Consider the following 20,041-nt stretch of genomic DNA (forward strand, 5'->3'; position numbering starts at 1 on the left):
GAGCCGAGAGTTTAAAAGAGGAGTCGGGAGTTTGAAAGCGCGAGAGGAGCCGGGAGTTTGAAAGAGCGAGAGGACTCGAGAGTTTGCAAGAGCTAGAGCAACCAGGAGTTTGAAAGGGCGAGAGGAGCCGGGAGTTTGAAAGAGCGAGAGGAGCCGGGAGCTTGTAAGAGCGAGAGTAGCAGCGAGTTTGAAAGAGCGACAGGAGCCGAGAGTTTGAAAGAGGTGCCAGGAGTTTCAAAGAGCAGTCGAGAGTTTGAAAGAGCGAGACGAGCCGGGTGTTTGAAAGAGCGAGAGGAGCCGGAAGTTTGAAAGCGCGCGAGGAGCCGGGAGTTTGAATGAGTGAGAGGAGTGTGGTGTTTAAAAGAGCGAGAGGAGTCGGGAGTTTGAAAGAGTGTGAAAGAGCGAGAGGAGCCGGGAGTTTGAAAGAGCGAGAGGTGCCGGAAGTTTTAAAGAGTAAGAAGAGCCGGGAGTTTGAAAGAATGTGAAAGAGCGAGAGGAGCCGGGAGTTGGAAAGAGCGTGAGGAGCAGGGAGTTTGTAAGAGGAGCCGAGAGTTTAAAAGAGGAGTCGGGAGTTTGAAAGCGCGAGAGGAGCCGGAAGTTTGAAACAGGAGCTGGGGGTTTTAAAGAGCGAGTGGAGCCGGGAGATTGAAAGAGGAGCCGGTAGTTTGAAAGGGCGTGAGGAGCCGGGATATTAAAGAGCGAGCGGAGCCGGGAGTTTGTAATGGCGAGGAGAGCCGGGTCTGTGAAAAAGCAATACGAGCCGGGAGATTGAAAGAGTGAGGGGAGCCGGGAGTTTGAAAGAGCGAGAGGAGCCGGGAGTTTGAAAGAGCGAGAGGAGCCGGGAGTTTGAAAGTGCGAGAGGAGCCGGGAGTTTGAAAGAGCGAGAGGAGCCGGGAGTTTGAAAGAGCGAGAGAAACCAGGAGTTTGAAAAAACGAGAAGCGCCGGGAGTTTGAAACAGCTAGAGGTAACTGGATTTTGAAAGCGGAGCCGGGAGTTTGAAAGAGCGAGAGCAGCAGGGAGTTTGAAAGAGGTGCCAGGAGTTTCAAAGAGCAGTCGAGAGTTTGAAAGAGCGAGACGAGCCGGGAGTTTGAAAGAGCGACAGGAGCCGCGAGTTTGAAAGAGCGAGAGGAGCTGGGTTTTTTAAACAGGAGCTGGGTGTTTGAAAGAGCGAGAGGAGCCGGGAGTTTGAAACAGGAGCTAGGAGTTTGAAAGAGCGAGAGTTGCCGGGAGATTGAAAGATCGAGAGGAGCCCGTGGTTTGAAAGAGCGAGTGATGCCTGGAGTTTCAAAGAGCGAAAGGTGTCGGGAGTTTGAAAGAGCGAGACCAGCCGGGAGTTTGAAAGATCGAGAGGAGTTGGAGTTTGAAAGAACGAGAGCAGCCGGGAGATTTAAAGAGCGAGTGGAGTCGGGAGTTTGAAAGATCGTGAGGAGTCGGGAGTTTGAAACAACGAGAGCAGCCGGGAGATTGAAAGAACGAGACCAGCCGGGAGTTTGAAAGATCGAGAGGAGTCGGGAGTTTGAAAGATCGAGAGGAGTCGGGAGTTTGAAAGATCGAGAGGAGTCGGGAGTTTGAAACAACGAGAGCAGCCGGGAGATTGAAAGAACGAGACCGGCCGGGAGTTTGAAAGATCGAGAGGAGTCGGGAGTTTGAAAGATCGAGAGGAGTCGGGAGTTTGAAAGATCGAGAGGAGTCGGGAGTTTGAAAGAACGAGAGCAGCCGAGAGATTGAAAGAGCGAGAGGAGCCGGGAGTTTTAAAGATCGACAGGCGCCGGACGTTTGAAAGAGCAAGAGGAGCCGGGAGGGAGCTTGCATGCGTCCACCCTCGGATAACAAGGACGTTTTCCTGAACAGGAAGGGGAACTATTCGTTGAACATTCAGGTGGTCAGCAACCATTGCATGAAGTACCCTGGCAGCGTGCATGATGCTTTCATACTGGCTTATGCTTTCATCCCCGCTATTTTCGAGGGACACCCCTCCCCGGCTGAGGGGCTGGTTGCTGGGCGACAGGGGTTACCCGTTCCGGTTGTGACTGATGATGCCTATACGGAGGCCACAGACCAACGCAGAGACCCGCTATAATGAGGCCCATGCAGCAACCAGGGGTCTATCTCCCCTCAATTTAAAGCTAGATTTGTTGGTGCTAGACATCACCATCGGAGGAAAAATACTCTCACTGTCCACCCTATCCAATCCTCTGATCATCTTGTATGCCTCAATTAAGTCACCTCTTAACCTTCTTCTCTCTAACGAAAACAGCCTCAAGTCCCTCAGCCTTTCCTCATAAGATCTTCCCTCCATACCAGGCAACATTCTGGTAAATCTCCACTGAACTCTTTCCAATGCTTCCACATCCTCCCTATAATGCAGCGACCAGAATTGCATGCAATACTCCAAATGCGGCCGCACCAGAGTTTTGTACAGCTGCACCATGACCCCATGGCTCCGAAACTCTATCCCTCTACCAATAAAAGGTAACACACCTTATGCCTTCTTAACAACCCTCTCAACCTGGGTGGCAACTTTCAGGGATCTATGTACATGGACACCGACACCTCTCTGCTCATCCACACTGCCAAGAATGCTACCATTAGCCCAGTACTCTGTCTTCCTGTTATTCCTTCCAAAATTAATCACCTCACACTTTTCTGCATTAAACTCCATTTGCCACCTCTAAGCCCAGCGCTGTAGCATATCTATGTCCCTCTGTAACTTGCCAATTAACTCCTACAATCCACTACCACCTGCATGGTAAGCATTAGATCCCACTCCATATTCCAGAAGTCTATAGGCGTAGGCATTTGATCCGGTTTCCAAATATGTCTTTGAAAGTAGGATATCTCACATTCGTATCTGTCTAGAGATTCAGAGACAGATATCAAGAGTGCAAGTCAAACATAAAAACAGAACATAAAGAATTAGCAAATAAGGAAGAAGGGACATATTTATACAAAGACATCTTCTGGAGACCATGGGCATACGTATGCTGTAAATCACAATATTTTTATTGTCTGCGCACACATTCAAGTAGTTGTAACAAAATGTACTTTTGGGACAAATTGAGAAATACGTAGCGCCAGAAATTGTCATGCAAACATATGAATCGGCAGCAGAAATAGGCCACTCGGCCCTTCAAGCCTTCTCCACCATTTAATATAATCATGGCTGATCTGATTGTAAACTCAACCCCACATTCCTGCCTACCCCCGTTAACCTTACACCTCCTTGTTAACCAAGAAAATATTGAGCTCTGCCTTAAAAATATTCAAACATTCTGCTTCCACTGCCTTTCTAAACCGTGACCTCTCATTCGTTTCTCCAACAAGAGGAAATATCTTCTCCACATCCACTCTGTAAATACCCCACAGGATCTCAAAAATACCAGTAAAGCTAATGGTGAACACTTATTTCAGTTGATTGTACAACAAATTCAGGTGCAGATTATGAATTAAATGAATATTTCCAAAAGTTGCTGAGTTGTGCAGCTTCATCTTCAGCTTTGAAAAACATCTCGCACTGCTGTGTTGAAATGTATTGAATGGCAGGAAGATGCTTCAAATATGAGGTAATTGCACAATGGAAAATTGTAATTTCAAGTGTAAGCAACCTTTAAAAGACGTGGGCTCTGACAATGAACTACAAATGTGGAATCCTGTTTCTTCAAAGAATGTTCAAGATTTTAAAATGTAATTTTATGTTTATACTTGTGTTTTAATTTTTCTTAATTCAACCTTTCTTTTCTCTCTTGCTAGACGTCAGTTGACATTGAATTCATTTACTCGAAACTACACTTCCTTCACAGCCCTTGTGCCCTTGCACTGTTAATTTTACAATATTTCATTCTGATTGATTAAGGAGATAAACTATTCATCCAGGTGTCTCTTCTTGCTGAAAATTCATCTCTTTGCCCTTTTCCTAAAAATGTATAATTGTGTAAGAGCATATGTAACTAATGCCAGATATCATGGCCTACTACATCATAATCTGGGTCAGTAATAATGTCTTTACTTTATTTTGTTCCTTGCTGAATCAGCAATTATCAACGATAACATGAACACAACATTACAGGAAACAGACTGACCTTCAAGTCCAGATTCTGTAATATTTTGTGCATTATACCTGCTAAACTGCTGTAAAGTGGCATATAAAGTGCATGTCACTTTATGTCACTGTGTTTCAATCAATGAAAATCATATTGATCGGTAATTAAACTTCAGGTTGGTACAGTTGTGTATAAAAACATTTATTGTTCTGGTCTAATGCACCAAGTTTAATTACAGGTGTCCATAAAATTACAAGTTTGTTTTACAAATAAACACTGAATATGATATCAGTCAGAAAACATATACGTGAAAACCAGGAACATTTTAAAAATGTAGACGAATAGACCAGAAATTGCCTGTGGACTAATTTGATAAATTAGTGTTGCAAAGTCTTCTTCACCCATGTAAAAAGGACCTGTGAAGTTTTGGAAAAGAAGTCCAGCTTGTTCTTTTCAGATAAACATCGAGGTATATACCTTATTATTGGTGCACATAGATTTACTCAGGTTTTTTTAGCATATGACCACAACTCTAAAAATCTGTGTTCGCTGAAAAAATTGTTTCTTGGCAAAAAGGATTGATAAGAACCATTCCAGTGTCTACATTTATGCCATTCAGAGGGGATTGAGGTTCAGATATATGGTCCTGAAAAATAAGAATAAGTATTATCAAATAGGATATCCCGATGCATTATTCGAAACAATGCCAGCTTTTAAATATTGTGATATTTAGGCATGTGCAAAATAATTTTCCCCATTCTATATAGACAAGAAAGATATTCTCTGATAAATTTCATGACCTCCTCAAAGAATTCATAGAATTACATTTCATAAAGCACAAATATAGGTATTCCACCCAACCAGTCCATGCTGGTGTTAATGCTGCAAATGAATCTCCCCCAATCCTTGTTCACTTAAATTAGTCAGCATGAACTAATCTATTCTAACCTCTCCTTAAAATGCTATTTGCCTGAATTTGTGATTGGGAGAAATGTAGTAATGTGCACACGCTCACCAATATGGGTAAATAAATTCCTTTTGAATTCTGTGATTTCTTGATGACTATCTTATATTGATAGTTTTTCTCTTCCCCATAAGTGCAAACATTTTCTGTGTCTGTATAGAAAGAAACACACATAGAAACTAGGAGCAGGAATAGCCCATTTGACCCTATGAGCCTGCTCCACCATTCAATTTGATCGTGGCTGATCTGTAATCCAATAGTCCCTCTTTCTCCTCTTATCCCTTGATGTCATTAAATTTTTTTAAATGATCTATCACTTTCTTGAATACATTCACTGACTCGGCCTCCACAGTCGTATGTGGTAGAAAATTCCACAGGTTCACCATCCTCTTGAGCGTATCTCAGTCCTAAATGGTCTCGCCTGTATCCTGAGACTGTGTCCCCGGTTCTAGATTTCCCAACTAGGAAAAGATTCTCCCTGAATCTAGTCTGTTCAGCCCTATTAGAATTTTATACATTTAGAACATAAAACATAGAACAGTACAGCATAGTACAGGCCTATCGACCCACGATATTGTGCTGACCATTTATCCTAATCTAAGATCAACCTAATCAAGGGCAGCATGGTAGCATTGTGGTTAGCACAATTGCTTCAAAGCTCCAGGGTCCCAGGTTCGATTCCTGGCTTGGGTCACTGTCTATGCGGAGTCTGCACGTTCTCCCCTTGTGTGTGTGGGTTTCCTCCGGGTGCTCTAGTTTCCTCCCACAGTCCAAAGATGTGCAGGTTAGGTGGATTGGCCATGCTAAATTGTCCTGAGTGTCCAAAATTGCTTTCAGTGTTGGGTGGGATTGCTGGGTTGTGGGGTCCTTGGGAGGGGTGCTCTTTCCAGGAGCCGGTGCAGCCTCGATGTGCCGAGTGTCCTCCTTCTGCACTGTAGATTCTATGATTCTATGATTTAATCTACACCCCTTCAATTTACTGCCTGTTGAAGAGTTGTGTAAATGTCCCTAATGACTCTGACTCTACCACCTCCGCTGGCAGTGCATTCCACGCACCCACCACTCTCTGTGTAAAGAACCGACCTCTTACATCTCCCCTACACCTTCCTCCAATCACCTTAAAATTATGTCTCCTCATGACAACCATTTCCACCCTGGGGAAAAGTCTCTGGATATCCACTCTATTCATGCCTCTCATCACCTTATACACCTCTATTAAGTCACCTCTTTTCCTTCTTCGTTCCAGTGAGAAAAGCCCCATCTCCCTCAAACTTTCTTCATAAAACATGCCCTCCAGTCCAGGCAGCATCCTGGTAAATCTCCTCTGCACCCACTCCAAAGCATCCACATCCTTCCTGTAATGAGGCGACCAGAACTGGACACAATATTCCAAGTGTGGTCGAACCCGGGTTTTATAAAGCTGCAGCAAAACCTTGTGGCTCATAAACTTGTTAATGAAAGCCAAAACACCATACGCCTTCTTAACAACCCTATCAACCTGGGTGGTGTTAAGGGCCAGGATTTAGAGAACCCCAAAGTGTATCACAAAGTGACCCCCAACTTTTAATAGATTGTGGGAGCACACAGCCCACTGTATAGGTGTGGTAGAACAGAAATGGAAAAGTATTTGTTTAAAGCAAAACAATGTTTATTCTATGAACTCAAGTTAACCTTTTAAAACATATAGTGTACATTAATGGCAACCATTAATTCAAATACAACCCCCAAAGAATACAACACTAAGTAATCCTTAATAACTTCCCAAACAGAAGACAAAAGAAACACCTTTTAACAGAAGCACATTAGGTTTACATTCACTACTGAGAACATTTATAATTCTGAATTCACCAACTGATCAAGAGATAGTCTTTTCATGGCAGAGAGATCAACAGTACACCTGCGCTGTCTGGCTTCAGCTCAAACACTGAAAACAAAACTAAAACGCACCCTGCAGCAAACACCCTAAAACGAAAGTAAAAAGCTGACAGGCAGAACAGCTCCACCCACACTCTGACGTCACTGATAAACACCTATTTCTTAAAGGTACATTCTTAAACACCCATTCCTTAAAGGTACTCTCACATGACAGTGGCAACTTTGAGGGATCTATGTACGTGGACCCCAAGATCCATCTGTTCCTCCACACTTCCAAGAATCCTGCCTTTAACCCTGTACTCAGCATTCAAATTCGACCATCTGCCACTTCTCAGCCCAGCTCTGCATCCTGTCAATGTGTTGTAACCTGCAGCAGCCCTCGACACTATCTACAACTCCACCAACCTTCGTGTCATCGGCAAACTTACTAACCCACCCTTCCACTTCCTCATCGAAGTCACTTATAAAAGTCACAAAGAGCAGAGGTCCCAGAACAGATCCCTGCGGGACACCACTGGTCACCGACATCCAGGCGGAATACTTTCCATCCACTACCTCTCACTGTCGTCTTTGGCCAGCCAATTCTGTATCCAGACAGCCAGATTTCTCTGTATCCTTAACTTTCTGAATGAGCCTACCATGGGGGACTTTATCAAATGCCTTACTGAAATCCACATACACCACATCCACTGCCCGACCTTCAGCAATGTGGTTCGTCACATACTCAAAGAATTCAATGAGGTTTCTGAGGCATAATCTGCCCCCATGCTGACTATAAATTTCAATTAGATCTCCCTAGTAGACCACACCGAGTTGAAGAAAGAAACAAAGTTTTATTCCAATAAATATTATGTACATGGCACGAATGATCCCAGCCGGATCTCTCCCTCTATTGGTATCCCTCCAGTTGGTACCCAAACTGGCGACTTTATACAGAGGTTAGCTATACATGGTTTAGGACTCCCTGCCCCTTTAAGGGGCGTGCTCGTATTCAGCGAGGCTCACGGGGAGTTTAATCACTGCCATTTCGTAAGTCCACATGCGAGTAATGACACCCCTCCCACCCCAAAATCCGAAGAATTCACCGATGACTGTGGCGATGGAGGGTGCTGGACTCGCTTCACCTCCAGCTGTACGTCGTGCACCTGCGGTGCAGGATTGGGTGGTGTGTACCGGGAAGGCGGACACCGCTTCTGATTAGAACGCTGAATCGGAATCTTTGCCGCAGGCTGTTGCACTGTGGACTCTGCATCAGAGACCACCAACAGTTGGGTCTTATCTCTGAATCTGTGCCGACGACCGCTCTTATGTCGGTGTCTTGACCCTCTTGGGGTTCTGATCTGGCTTGCTCAAGAATCAGGTTTGTCTGCACAAAAACTTTTCCTTTTGGGAGGAATTTTACGAATAATTGGTCGCCTGGACCTAATGTAATCCACGTGCTTTTGCATTACTTTACCCCGGACTTGTACTTGGAAGGAAACTGGCCCTGTCTGGCCGATTACAGTCCAAGAGATCCACTGGGGGCCATCTGCAACATTTCAGACACACACTGTGTCACCTGTTAGAAAGAGCCTGGGTGGTCGACGGTAAACGGGCCAACGCCCTTGCAGGTATTGGTTGTGGTGCACCTTCCCACCGATGTCAGGGAAGACCATGCCAAGGCGGGGCCAAAGTCTGTCCCATCATCATCTCAGCCGGGGTCACCCCAGTCATGGTGTGCTGGGTGGTCTTGTAAAAACACAGGAACCGGGCCAGATCCCAAAGACTGTTTTCGTAATCTGCCTTTGAAAGTCTAGACCTCATCTCTGCTAGCCTATTCGAAGCTGGGAGATACGGGGCAGTCTGAATTTGTCATACCCTGTTGGTCTGCAGAAACCCCGAGGACTCTTTGCTCGCAAAAGGTGTGCCATTGTCTGTGACTAACAACCCGAGGATGCCATGGGTGAAAAGACAAATGCAGCTTTTTGATTGTGGCTTTGGTGTGGTCGCCTCCATCTTTTGGACGACGACACGCATAATCCAAAGCAGGACACCATCCTCCACACTAAATTTGAACATCGTGGATGAATAATCCCATCCTCGTCGCCAGTTTAGTAGACCACAAAGGGAGTCCACATGGAGTTGAAGGAAGAAACTAAGGTTTTATTGAAATAACTATTACGTACATGGCATAAAAGATTTCAGCCGGCTCTTTCCTCTGTCGGTACCCAAACTGGCCGACTTTATACAGAAGTTTAGCTGTACACGGTTTAGGGTTCCTCACCCCTTTAACATGAGAGCATATTCAACAAGCTCATGGGGAGTTTAATCATTGCTACTTCTACGTCCCGTGTGGGTTATGACATCTCCTATCCTTCTAAACTCTAGTGAATCTTACGACAGTCCCGTCAACGCTGAGTGAACCACCGCTGAACTCCCTCTATGACAAGTACATCTTTCTTTGGTAGGGAGACCAAAGCTGCATGCAATAGTTCAAGGCCCTATATATTTGGGCAGCACGGTAGCATGGTGGTTAGCACAATTGCTTCACAGCTCCAGGGTCCCAGGTTCGATTCCCAGCTTGGGTCACTGTCTGTGTGGAGTCTGCACGTTCTCCACGTGTGTGCGTGGGTTTCCTCCGGGGGCTCAGGTTTCCTCCCACAGTCCAAAGATGTGCAGGTTAGGTGGATTGGCCATGCTAAATTGCCCTTAGTGTTGGGTGGGGTTACTGGGTTATGGGGATAGGGTGGAGGGACTTAGGTAGGGTGCTCTTTCAAAGAGCCGGTGCAGACTTGATGGGCCGAATGGCCTCCTTCTGCACTGTAAATTCTATGATAATCTATGATAACTGCAGTACGAGAGTCTTACGTCTGAACTCAAATCCTCTTGCAATGAAGGTCAACATCCAATTTGCCTTTCTAATTGCTTGCTATACTTGCCTCTCCATTTATATTGACTGATGTACAAGGACAACTAGATCCCTTAGTACATCAGCACTTCCCAATATAGAACATAAAACAGGACAGCACAGTGCTGACCCTTTAGCCCTTGATGTTGTGCCAACCATTTATCCTAATCTAAGATCAACCTAACCTACACCCCTTCAATTTACTGCTGTCCATGTGCCTGTCCAAGAGTTGCTTAAATGTCCGGAATGACTCTGACTCCACCACCTCTGCTGGAAGTGCATTCCACACACCCACCACTCTCTGTGTAAAGAACCTACCTCTGACATCTCCCCTAGACCTTCCTCCAATCACCTTAAAATGATGTCCCCTTGTGACAGCCATTTCTACCCTGAGGAAAAGTCTCTGGCTATCCACTCTATCACCTTGTACACCGCTATCAAGTCATCTCTTCGTTCCAGTGAGAAAAGCCCTAGCTCCCTCAACCTTTCTTCATAAATCGTGCCCTCCAGTCCAGGCGGCACCCTGGTAAATCTCCTCTGTACCCTCTCCAAAGCATCCACATCCTTCCTATAATGAGGCGACCAGAACTGGACACAATATTCCAAGTGTGGTCTAACTAAAGTTTTATAAAGCTGCAGCAAAACCTCGCAGCTGTTATACTCAATCCCCCTGTTAATGAAAGCCAACACACCATACGCCTTCTTAACAACCCTTTCAACCTGGGTGGCAACTTTGAGGGATCTATGTACGTGGACCCCAAGATCCCTCTGTTCCTCCACACTTCCAAGAATCCTGCCTTTAACCCTGTATTCAGCATTCAAATTCGACCTTCCAAAATGAATCACTTCACATTTGTCAAGGTTGAACTCCATCTGCCACTTCTAGGCCCAGCTCTGCATCCTGTCAATGTCCTGTTGTAACCTGCAACAGCACTCAACACTATCAACAACTCCTCCAACCTTTGTTCATCGGCAAACTTATTAACCCACCCTTTCACTTCCTCATCCAAGTCATTTATAAAAACCACAAAGAGCAGAGGTCCCAGTACAGATCCTTGCGGGACACCATTGGTCACCGACCTCCAGGCGGAATTCTTTCCATCCACTACCACTCGCTGTCTTCTTTTCGCCAGCCAATTCTGTATCCAGACAGCCAAGTTTCCCTGTATCCCATGCCCCCTCACGTTCTGAATGAGCCTACCACGGGGACCTTATCAAATGCCTTACTGAAATCCATATACACCACATCCACTACCAAACCTTCATCAATGTCACATCCTCAAATAATTTAATGAGGCTTGTGAGGCATGACCTGCCCCTCACAAAGCCATGCTGACTATCTTTAATCAAACTATGTTTTTCTAAATAATCATAAACCCTATCTCTCAGAATCCTTTCCAATGTTTTGCTCACCACAGATGTAAGACTGATGGGTCTGTAAACGCTTTGGGGTTTTCCCTAATCCTTCCCGCCAGGGCTTTTTCATGCCGCCTTTTAGTTTTCCTCAGTCCATTTTTGAGTTCCTTCCTGGCTACCTTGTAACCCTCTAGAGCCGGGTAAGATCCTTGCTTCCTCAACCTTACATAAGATTCCTTCTTCCTCTTGACTAGACGCTCCACTTCTCTTGTCATCCAATGCTCCTTCACCTTACCAGTCCTTCCTCGTCTTAGTGGGGCAAAACTATTCAGCACTCGCAGCAAGTGCTCCTTAAACAATCCCCACATTACTGTTGTGCATTTCTCCAAGAACAATTGTTCCCACTTTATGCTCCTGTATAATAGCAGTATAATTTCCCCTCCCCCAATTAAATACCTTCTCATACTGTGTGTTCCTATCCCTCTCCATGACTATGGTAAAGATCAAGGAGTTGTGGTAACTGTCACCGAAATGCTCTCCTACCGAGACATCTGACACCCGGCCTGGTTCATTGCCGAGCACCAAGTCCAATATGGCCTCCCCCCTAGTCGGCCTATCTACATATTGAGTCAGGAGTCCTTCCTATACACACCTGACAAAATCTGCTTCATCCAAACCATTTGCACTAAGGAGGTTCCAGTCAATATTAGGGAAGTTCAAGTCACCCATGGCAACAACTCTGTTACTTCTGCACTTTTGCAAGATCTGCCGCCCAATCTGTTCCTCCATCTCTCTGCTGCTATTGGGGGGTCTATAGAAAAATAAAATGGCTGCTCCTTTCTTGTTTCTGACTTCCACCCATACTGACTCAGTAGACAAACCCTCCTCAACTAACTCCTTTCCTGCAGCTGTGGTGCACTCCCTAATTTAACAGTACCACGCCCCCTCCTCTTTTACCTTCCTCCCTATTCGTCTGAAAACATTTAACCCCTTGGAACACCTAACAACCATTCCTGCCCCTGTGAAATCTATGTCTCCGTAATGGCCACAACATCGTAGGTCCAAGTACTGATCCATGCTCTAAGTTCATCTCCCTTATTCTTGACACTCCTTGCATTGAAACAGACAAACATTAACCCATTCCACTGAGTGCAACTTTGCCTCATCAACTGCCTATCCTTCCTCACAGACTTGCTGCATAATATTTCTGCCTGTTCAACAGCTACCCTATCCTCTGATCCATAGCTCTGGTTCCCACCCCCCTGCCAAACTAGTTTAAACCATCCCGAAGAGCTCGAGCAAACCTCCCACCCAGGATATTGGTGCCTCTAAAGTTTAGGTGCAATTCGCCCTTCCTGTACAGATCCCACCTTCCCCAGAAGATATCCCAATGATCCACATATCTGAAGCCTTCCCACCTGCCCCAGCCCTGCAGCCACGTGTTCAGCTGCACTCGCTGTCTGTTCCTTGTCTCACTTGCACGTGGCACCGGTAGCAATCCTGAGATCACTACTCTGCTTGTCCTGCTCTTTAGCTTCCAACCTAACTCCGTAAAATCACATTTAGATCCTCATCCCTTGTCTTAGCTATGTGCACAACGAATTCTGGTTGCTCCCCTTCCCACTTTAGAATCCTGTAGACTCGATCCGAGACTTCCCTGGCCCTGGCACTCGGGAGGCAACATCCCTTCCGGATGTCTTGATCGCGACCACAGAATCTCCTATCCATTCCCCTAACCATTGAGTCTCCTATCACTATTGCTTTTCTATTCTCCCCCCTTCCCTTCTGAGTCATAGAGCCAGACTCAGTGCCAGAGACCTGGCCGCTAGGGTCTTCTCCCGGTGGGTCACCCTCCCAACAGCATCCAAAATGGTATTCTTGTTTTGAAGGGGAACGGCCACGATGGATCCCTGCAATGTCTGCCCGTTCGTTTTCCTTCCCCTGACTGTAACCCAGCTACTCTTGTCCTGTACCTTGGGTGTGGCTACCTCCCTGTAACCCTTCTCTATTCCCCCCTCTGCCTCCCGGATGATCCGAAGTTCATCCAGCTCCAGCTTAAATAATACTGGACCAAATTGTCTGCCTGTCGACGCCGCAAACGTGAACCATGATTGGGCAGAGAATCGGGCGTCCGGCTAAAAATTGAGGTCTGTGCCCAACGCCGAATCAGGCGCCATGCTCCAGTCCCTCGCTGGGGTGATAATGAAGATCACGTCCCGCACCAACACCGGCATGCAAATCTGACATTTACATTCATTTAATTGTGATTAGCACTTTTGATCCACTATGCTTCAGGCCTCCGTGATGCTCTGCCACTCTTAGGCAGAAGCCACTCGGGCACGATTTATTACAGGTATTTACGAGCGTGGACTGGTCGCATAGCTGCTGAGGAGAGAGAAGGTAAGCAAAGTTTGAAAAATGTTAAAAATTGTATCGCTTGCTGAGGGCTGGCTGCCTGGGCCAGAAGGAGTAACAGGGAACAACTTGCTGACAGCTCCATGGATTCTGGGTGTCCCCTTCAAGATCGGGTGGCCTGGCTCAGACCGCCATTGCTGCAGCATTTGACTTAAATGCACTCAATCGTTACAAGTTACAGGGCCCTGGCTGCTCACTCGGCTAACTGCTCACTGTGTCTTGTCAATGTTCACAGAGCCTCTGGTAATTTGGGAGCGCATCCAGGCCACACCTCAGACCCCACCTGACCCATCAACAGGATGGGCGTGGCCAGGTTCAATCAATTGCACACCAGTACCTGGCACTCCTCAGTGCACTCAACATTGCACTGGAAGCAGGAGAATAGCAGCAGTCACCCCAAAGAAAGGACACATGCACCTTGGCCTTTGGCACCCTCCCTGGTACACTGCCCCTCTCAGGGCTAGGCCTCACCAGTCACACTATCAGTTAGGACACTCCGCCAGACCACCATCAGTTTCCAAACCCTGCTTGCCCACTGCACCCCTGATGCTATCCATCCTACCTCTGATCAGGTTGTCACAACCAGTGTTTCACACTCAGGACCCATATCATACTACATCTACGCTCCCAGCAGATACACACTTCTCGGCCTCACCCCCATCTGTATGGCCTGCACATCACACAGCATGGAGGCACACCATGACGTACATAGGAACATACACATAGAAAATAGAAGCAAGAGGAGGCCTTTTGGCCCTTCAAGCCTGCTCCGCCATTCATTATGATCATGGTTGATCATCAGATTCAATACTCTGATCCTGCCTTGCCCCCAAAGCCCGTGATACCTTTAGACCGAAGCGCTGTATCTAATTCCTTCTTGAAATTACACGTTTTCGCCTCAACTACTTTTTGTAGTAGCGGACTCCACAGATTCACCACACTCTAGGTGAAGAAATTTCTCCTCACCTCAGTCCTAAAAGGTTTACCCCTTATCATCAAGCTATGACCCCTCGTTCTGGATTCCCCTACATCTGGAATATTCTTTCTGAATCTACCCTGTCAAATTCTGTTAGAATTTTCTACGTTTCTATGAGATCTATCACTTTTCTAAATTCCAATGAATATAATCCTAACCGATTTAGTCCCACCAGCCCAGGGATCAGCCTGGTAAATCTTCGCTGCACTCGCACTCCCTCCATAGCAAGAATATTCTTCATCAGATAAGGACACCAAAACTGCACACAATACTCCAGGTGTGGCCTCACCAATGTCAAAGAACAAAGAACAAAGAACAAAGAAATGTACAGCACAGGAACAGGCCCTTCGGCCCTCCAAGCCCGTGCCGACCATGCTGCCCGACTAAACTACAATCTTCTACATTTCCTGGGTCCGTATCCTTCTATTCCCATCCTATTCATATATTTGTCAAGATGCCCCTTAAATGTCCCTATCGTCCCTGCTTCCACTACCTCCTCCAGTAGCGAGTTCCAGGCACCCACTACCCTCTGCGTAAAAAACTTGCCTCGTACATCTACTCTAAACCTTGCCCCTCTCACCTTAAACCTATGCCCCCTAGTAATTGACCCCTCTACCCTGGGGAAAAGCCACTGACTACCCCTCTGTCTATGCCCCTCATAATTTTGTATACCTCTATCAGGTCTCCCCTCAACCTCCTTCGTTCCAGTGAGAACAAACCGAGTTTATTCAATCGCTCCTCATAGCTAATGCCCTCCATACCAGGCAACATTCTGGTAAATCTCTTCTGCACCCTCTCTAAAGCCTCCACATCCTTCTGGTAGTGTGGCGACCAGAATTGAACACTATACTCCAAGTGTGGCCTAACTAAGGTTCTATACAGCTGCAACATGACTTGCCAATTCTTATACTCAATGCCCCGGCCAATGAAGGCAAGCATGCCGTATGCCTTCTTGACTACCTTCTCCACCTGTGTTGCCCCTTTCAATGACCTGTGGACCTGTACTCCTAGATCTCTTTGACTTTCAATACTCTTGAGGGTTCTACCATTCACTGTATATTCCCTACCTGCATTAGACCTTCCAAAATGCATTACCTCACATTTGTCCGGATTAAGCTCCATCTGCCATCTCTCCGCCCAAGTCCCCAGACAATCTAAATCCTGCTGTATCCTCAGACAGTCCTCATCGCTATCCGCAATTCCACCAACCTTTGTGTCGTCTGCAAACTTACTAATCAGACCAGTTACATTTTCCTCCAAATCATTTATATATACTACAAAGAGCAAAGGTCCCAGCACTGATCCCTGTGGAACACCACTGGTCACAGCCCTCCAATTAGAAAAGCATCCCTCCATTGCTACTCTCTGCCTTCTATGGCCTAGCCAGTTCTGTATCCACCTTGCTAGCTCACCCCTGATCCCGTGTGACTTCACCTTTTGTGCTAGTCTACCATGAGGGACCTTGTCAAAGGCCTTACTGAAGTCCATATAGACAACATCTACTGCCCTACCTGCATCAATCATCTTAGTGACCTCCTCGAAAAACCTATACAATTGAAGTTAAAACATTCCTATTCCTATACTCAAGTCCTCTCGCTTTGAATGTCAACATACCATTTGTCTTCTTTACTGCCTGCTGTACCTACGCACTTACTTTCAGTGACTGGTGCACGAGGACGCTAAGGTCTCACTGAGTATCGACCTCTCTCATTTTACACCTATTCAAATAATAATCTTATTTTTGCCACCGAAATGGATAACTTCACATTTATCCACGTATATTGCATCTGCAATGCATATGCCCACTCACTCAGCCTGTCCAAATCCCGCTGAAGCATCTCTGCATCCTCCTCACAGCTCACCCTCCCATCCAACTTTGTATCATCTGCAAATTTGGAGATAATACACTTAGTTCCCTTGTTCAAATCATTAATATACAATGTGAACAGTTGGGGTCCGAGCACATATCCCTGCGGTACCCCACTAGTCACTGCCTGCCAATTGGAAATAGACCCGTTTCTGCCACTTTTTGTTTCCTATCTGCTAACCAGCTTTCAATCCATCTCAAGACACTACCCGCAATCCCATGCGCTTTAACTTTACATAGTAATCTACTATGTGAGACCATGTCGAAAGCCTTCTGAAAGTCTAAATAAACCAGACCCTTTCCACCACACAGCCAAATGCAACCCTGCTGGCGGGATAAAATACGGCCCACCCAATGAGGATACCCACAGTATTTACCACTGGGGAGACAGGAAAAGGGTCACAGAGCCTATCGCCGACACGGGTTTCGGCAGCCACCAGTACCTCTGTTGACAGGGATAGGTGGTGAGGATAGAGGCTCCCCACATCATAGGCCCAGTGCCACTCACTGATGGGGACAGGGATGCAGCGTGGAAGGCAACATATTGGGGCACAGCTGAGGTGTGGGGGTGGAGTGGAGCTGAAGTGCAACTGAGGGTCACCATGTAGCCTGTTGGATCTGGGTGGGCAAGCGATTGAAAATGAAATGAAATGAAAATGAAATTTGCTTATTGTCACAAGTAGGCTTCAAATGAAGCTACTGTGAAAAGCCCCTAGTCGCCACATTCCGGCGCCTGTTCGGGGAGGCTGTTACGGGAATCGAACCGTGCTGCTGGCCTGCCTCGGTCTGCTTTCAAAGTCAGCGATTTAGCCCTGTGCTAAACAGCCCCGATTACTCATCTTGCTAACATGTCTTCCCTTTCCCAACCCCTGCAGAGAATTAATAGAGCAGGAAAGATTGCTATCTTCCTGGATGCAATGAGGCTGGAGGCACAGGGCCTACTCGGGGAAGACCCTGCATAAGAGCAAGGGCCAGCCGGTGAGGCTCAAGTGCCAGCCCTCCAACAGGCCGAGCAGGGATGCGAAGGAAGCTCCACGTCAGGCCACGTGTATACCGTCAGCACTTGTCATTCAAGGAGATACCGGACCACCTGTGCCACCAAAGATTTTGACTAACCGGGGAGACCATGTGCCATTTGTGTCAGATGATAGCGCAACTGGCATGGGGTATGGATGCGGATACCCGCTCCCTTTGGCCGTCAAGGTGATGGTCGCCCTGCACTTTTATGCCTCTGGGTATTTCCAGCGGCCCATCGAGGACATGTCTGGGATCTCCACACTGTGACAGATGTCCTGTGCACCCAGGTAACACACAGTATAAATGTCAATCTGGACCAAGCGCACCAGGATGCCCGGGCATCAGGATTCACCGCCATCACTGCATGCCCCAAGTGTTAGATTTGGTTGTGGGAGAGCACTTTGGAGATAGTGAGCACAAGCCGGTGACTTTCACTATAGCAATGGAGAGGGAAAGGAACATACGGCAGGGCAAGGTTTATAACTGGGGGAAGGGTAATTACGATGCGATTAGGCAAGGATTGGGGAGCATAAGATGGAAACAGGAACTGTCAGGGATAGGCACAATTGAGATGTGGTGCTTGTTCAAGGAGCAAATGCTGCATGCCCTTGATATGTATGTCCCTGTCAGGCAGGGAGGAAATGGTCGAGTGAGGGAACCATGGTTTACAAAAGAGGTTGAATGTCTTGTCAAGAGGAAGAATGGGGCTTATGAAAGGATGAGAAAACAAGGTTCAGTTAGGGCACTTGAGGGATACAAGATAGCTAGGAAGGAGCTCAAGAAAGGGCTTAGGGGAACTAGGAGGGGGCATGAGAAGTCATTGGCGGGTAGGATCAAGGAAAACCCCAAGGCTTTTTATGTGAGGAATAAAAGAATGACCAAGGTGAAGTTAGGGCCGGTCAAGGACTGTAGTGGGAACGTGTGCATGGAGTCTGAAGATATAGGAGAGGCTCTAAATGAATACTTTTCTTCAGTGTTCACAAAGGCGAGGGGCCATGTTGTTGAGGAGGATAGTGCGATACAGGCTGGTAGGCTGGAGGAGGTAGATATTCGGAAGGAAGATGTGTTAGAAATTTTGAGAAGCCTGAGGATAGATAAGTCCCCGGGCCTGATGGGATATATCCTAGGATTCTTTGGGAGATGGGGGATGAGACTGCTGAGCCTTTGGCTTTGATCTTTATGTCCTCACTATCGACAGGAATAGTGCCAGAAGACTGGAGAGAGGCGAATGTTGTCCCCTTGTTCAAGAAAGGGAATAAGTATAACCCTGGAATTATAGGCCGGTTAGTCCCATTTCGGTCATAGGTAAATTATTCAAAGGGTCCTGAGGGATAGGATTTATGATCATTTGGAAAGATATAGCTTAATCCAGGATAGTCAGCACGGATTTATGAGGGGTAAGTCTTGCCTCACAAGTTTGATTTTATTGTTTGAGGAGGTAACTAAGTACATAGATGAAGATAGAGCAGTTGATGTCGTATACATGGATTTTAGTAAGGCGTTTGTCATGTGAGAGTTCCTTTAAGAAATGGATGTTTATAAATGGGGGTGTATATAAATATCTGTAGTGATGTCAGAGAGTGGGCAGAGCTGGGCTGTCTGTCAGCTTTTTACTTTTGTTTTAGGCTGTTTGCTGCAGGGTGTGTTTTAGTTTCGTTTTCAGTGTTGGAGCTGACGCCAGGCAGAGCAGGTGTAATGTTGTTCTCTCTGTCATGAAAATACTATCTCTTGATCATTTGGTGAATTCAGAATTATGAATGCTCTCAGTAGTGAATGTAAACTTAATGTCGTTCTGTTAAAAGGTGTTTCTTCTGTCTTATGGATGTTGTTTGGGAAGTTATTAAGAATTACTTAGTGTTGTGTTCTTTGGGGGTTGTATTTAAATTGGTGGATGCTAAGATGTTCACTGTGTGTTTTAAAAAGGTTAACTTGAGTTCATAGAATAAACATTGTATTGCTTTAAAAATACTTTTCCATTTCTGCTCTAACACACCTGTAGAGGGGGCCATGGGCTCTCCATACCACAATCTATTAAAAGTTTGGGTCAGGTGAACTCCATGATACACTTTAGGGTTCTCTAAATCCTGGCCCATAACAAATTGGGGGCTCGAGGGGGATAAAAGTCTATCTATTGGATTGGCTTTGTGAACTTAAAGATACGGCAGGGCAAGGTTTATAACTGGGGGAAGGGTAATTACGATGCGATTAGGCAAGGATTGGGGAGCATAAGATGGAAACAGGAACTGTCAGGGATAGGCACAATTGAGATGTGGTGCTTGTTCAAGGAGCAAATGCTGCATGCCCTTGATATGTATGTCCCTGTCAGGCAGGGAGGAAATGGTCGAGTGAGGGAACCATGGTTTACAAAAGAGGTTGAATGTCTTGTCAAGAGGAAGAATGGGGCTTATGAAAGGATGAGAAAACAAGGTTCAGTTAGAGCACTTGAGGGATACAAGATAGCTAGGAAGGAGCTCAAGAAAGGGCTTAGGGGAACTAGGAGGGGGCATGAGAAGTCATTGGCGGGTAGGATCAAGGAAAACCCCAAGGCTTTTTATGTGAGGAATAAAAGAATGACCAAGGTGAAGTTAGGGCCGGTCAAGGACTGTAGTGGGAACGTGTGCATGGAGTCTGAAGATATAGGAG

At 46.3% G+C, this 20,041-nt stretch overlaps 1 protein-coding gene across 2 annotated transcripts in view; it reads right to left on the bottom strand.

Annotated features, from left to right (window-relative positions):
• Positions 1-3,795: 3,795 nt before the first annotated feature.
• Positions 3,796-20,041, bottom strand: part of LOC140425362 (uncharacterized) — a 120,865-nt gene continuing 104,619 nt past the window's right edge. For both annotated transcript variants that reach the window (XM_072509554.1, XM_072509553.1), the window contains exon 4: positions 3,796-4,687. In XM_072509554.1, the coding sequence (XP_072365655.1) occupies positions 4,574-4,687 (114 nt within the window). In that variant the 3' untranslated portion in view covers positions 3,796-4,573. The remainder of the gene's footprint in view (positions 4,688-20,041) is intronic.

Source organism: Scyliorhinus torazame, chromosome 6 (assembly GCF_047496885.1).
Source record: "Scyliorhinus torazame isolate Kashiwa2021f chromosome 6, sScyTor2.1, whole genome shotgun sequence".
NCBI lineage: Eukaryota > Metazoa > Chordata > Chondrichthyes > Carcharhiniformes > Scyliorhinidae > Scyliorhinus > Scyliorhinus torazame.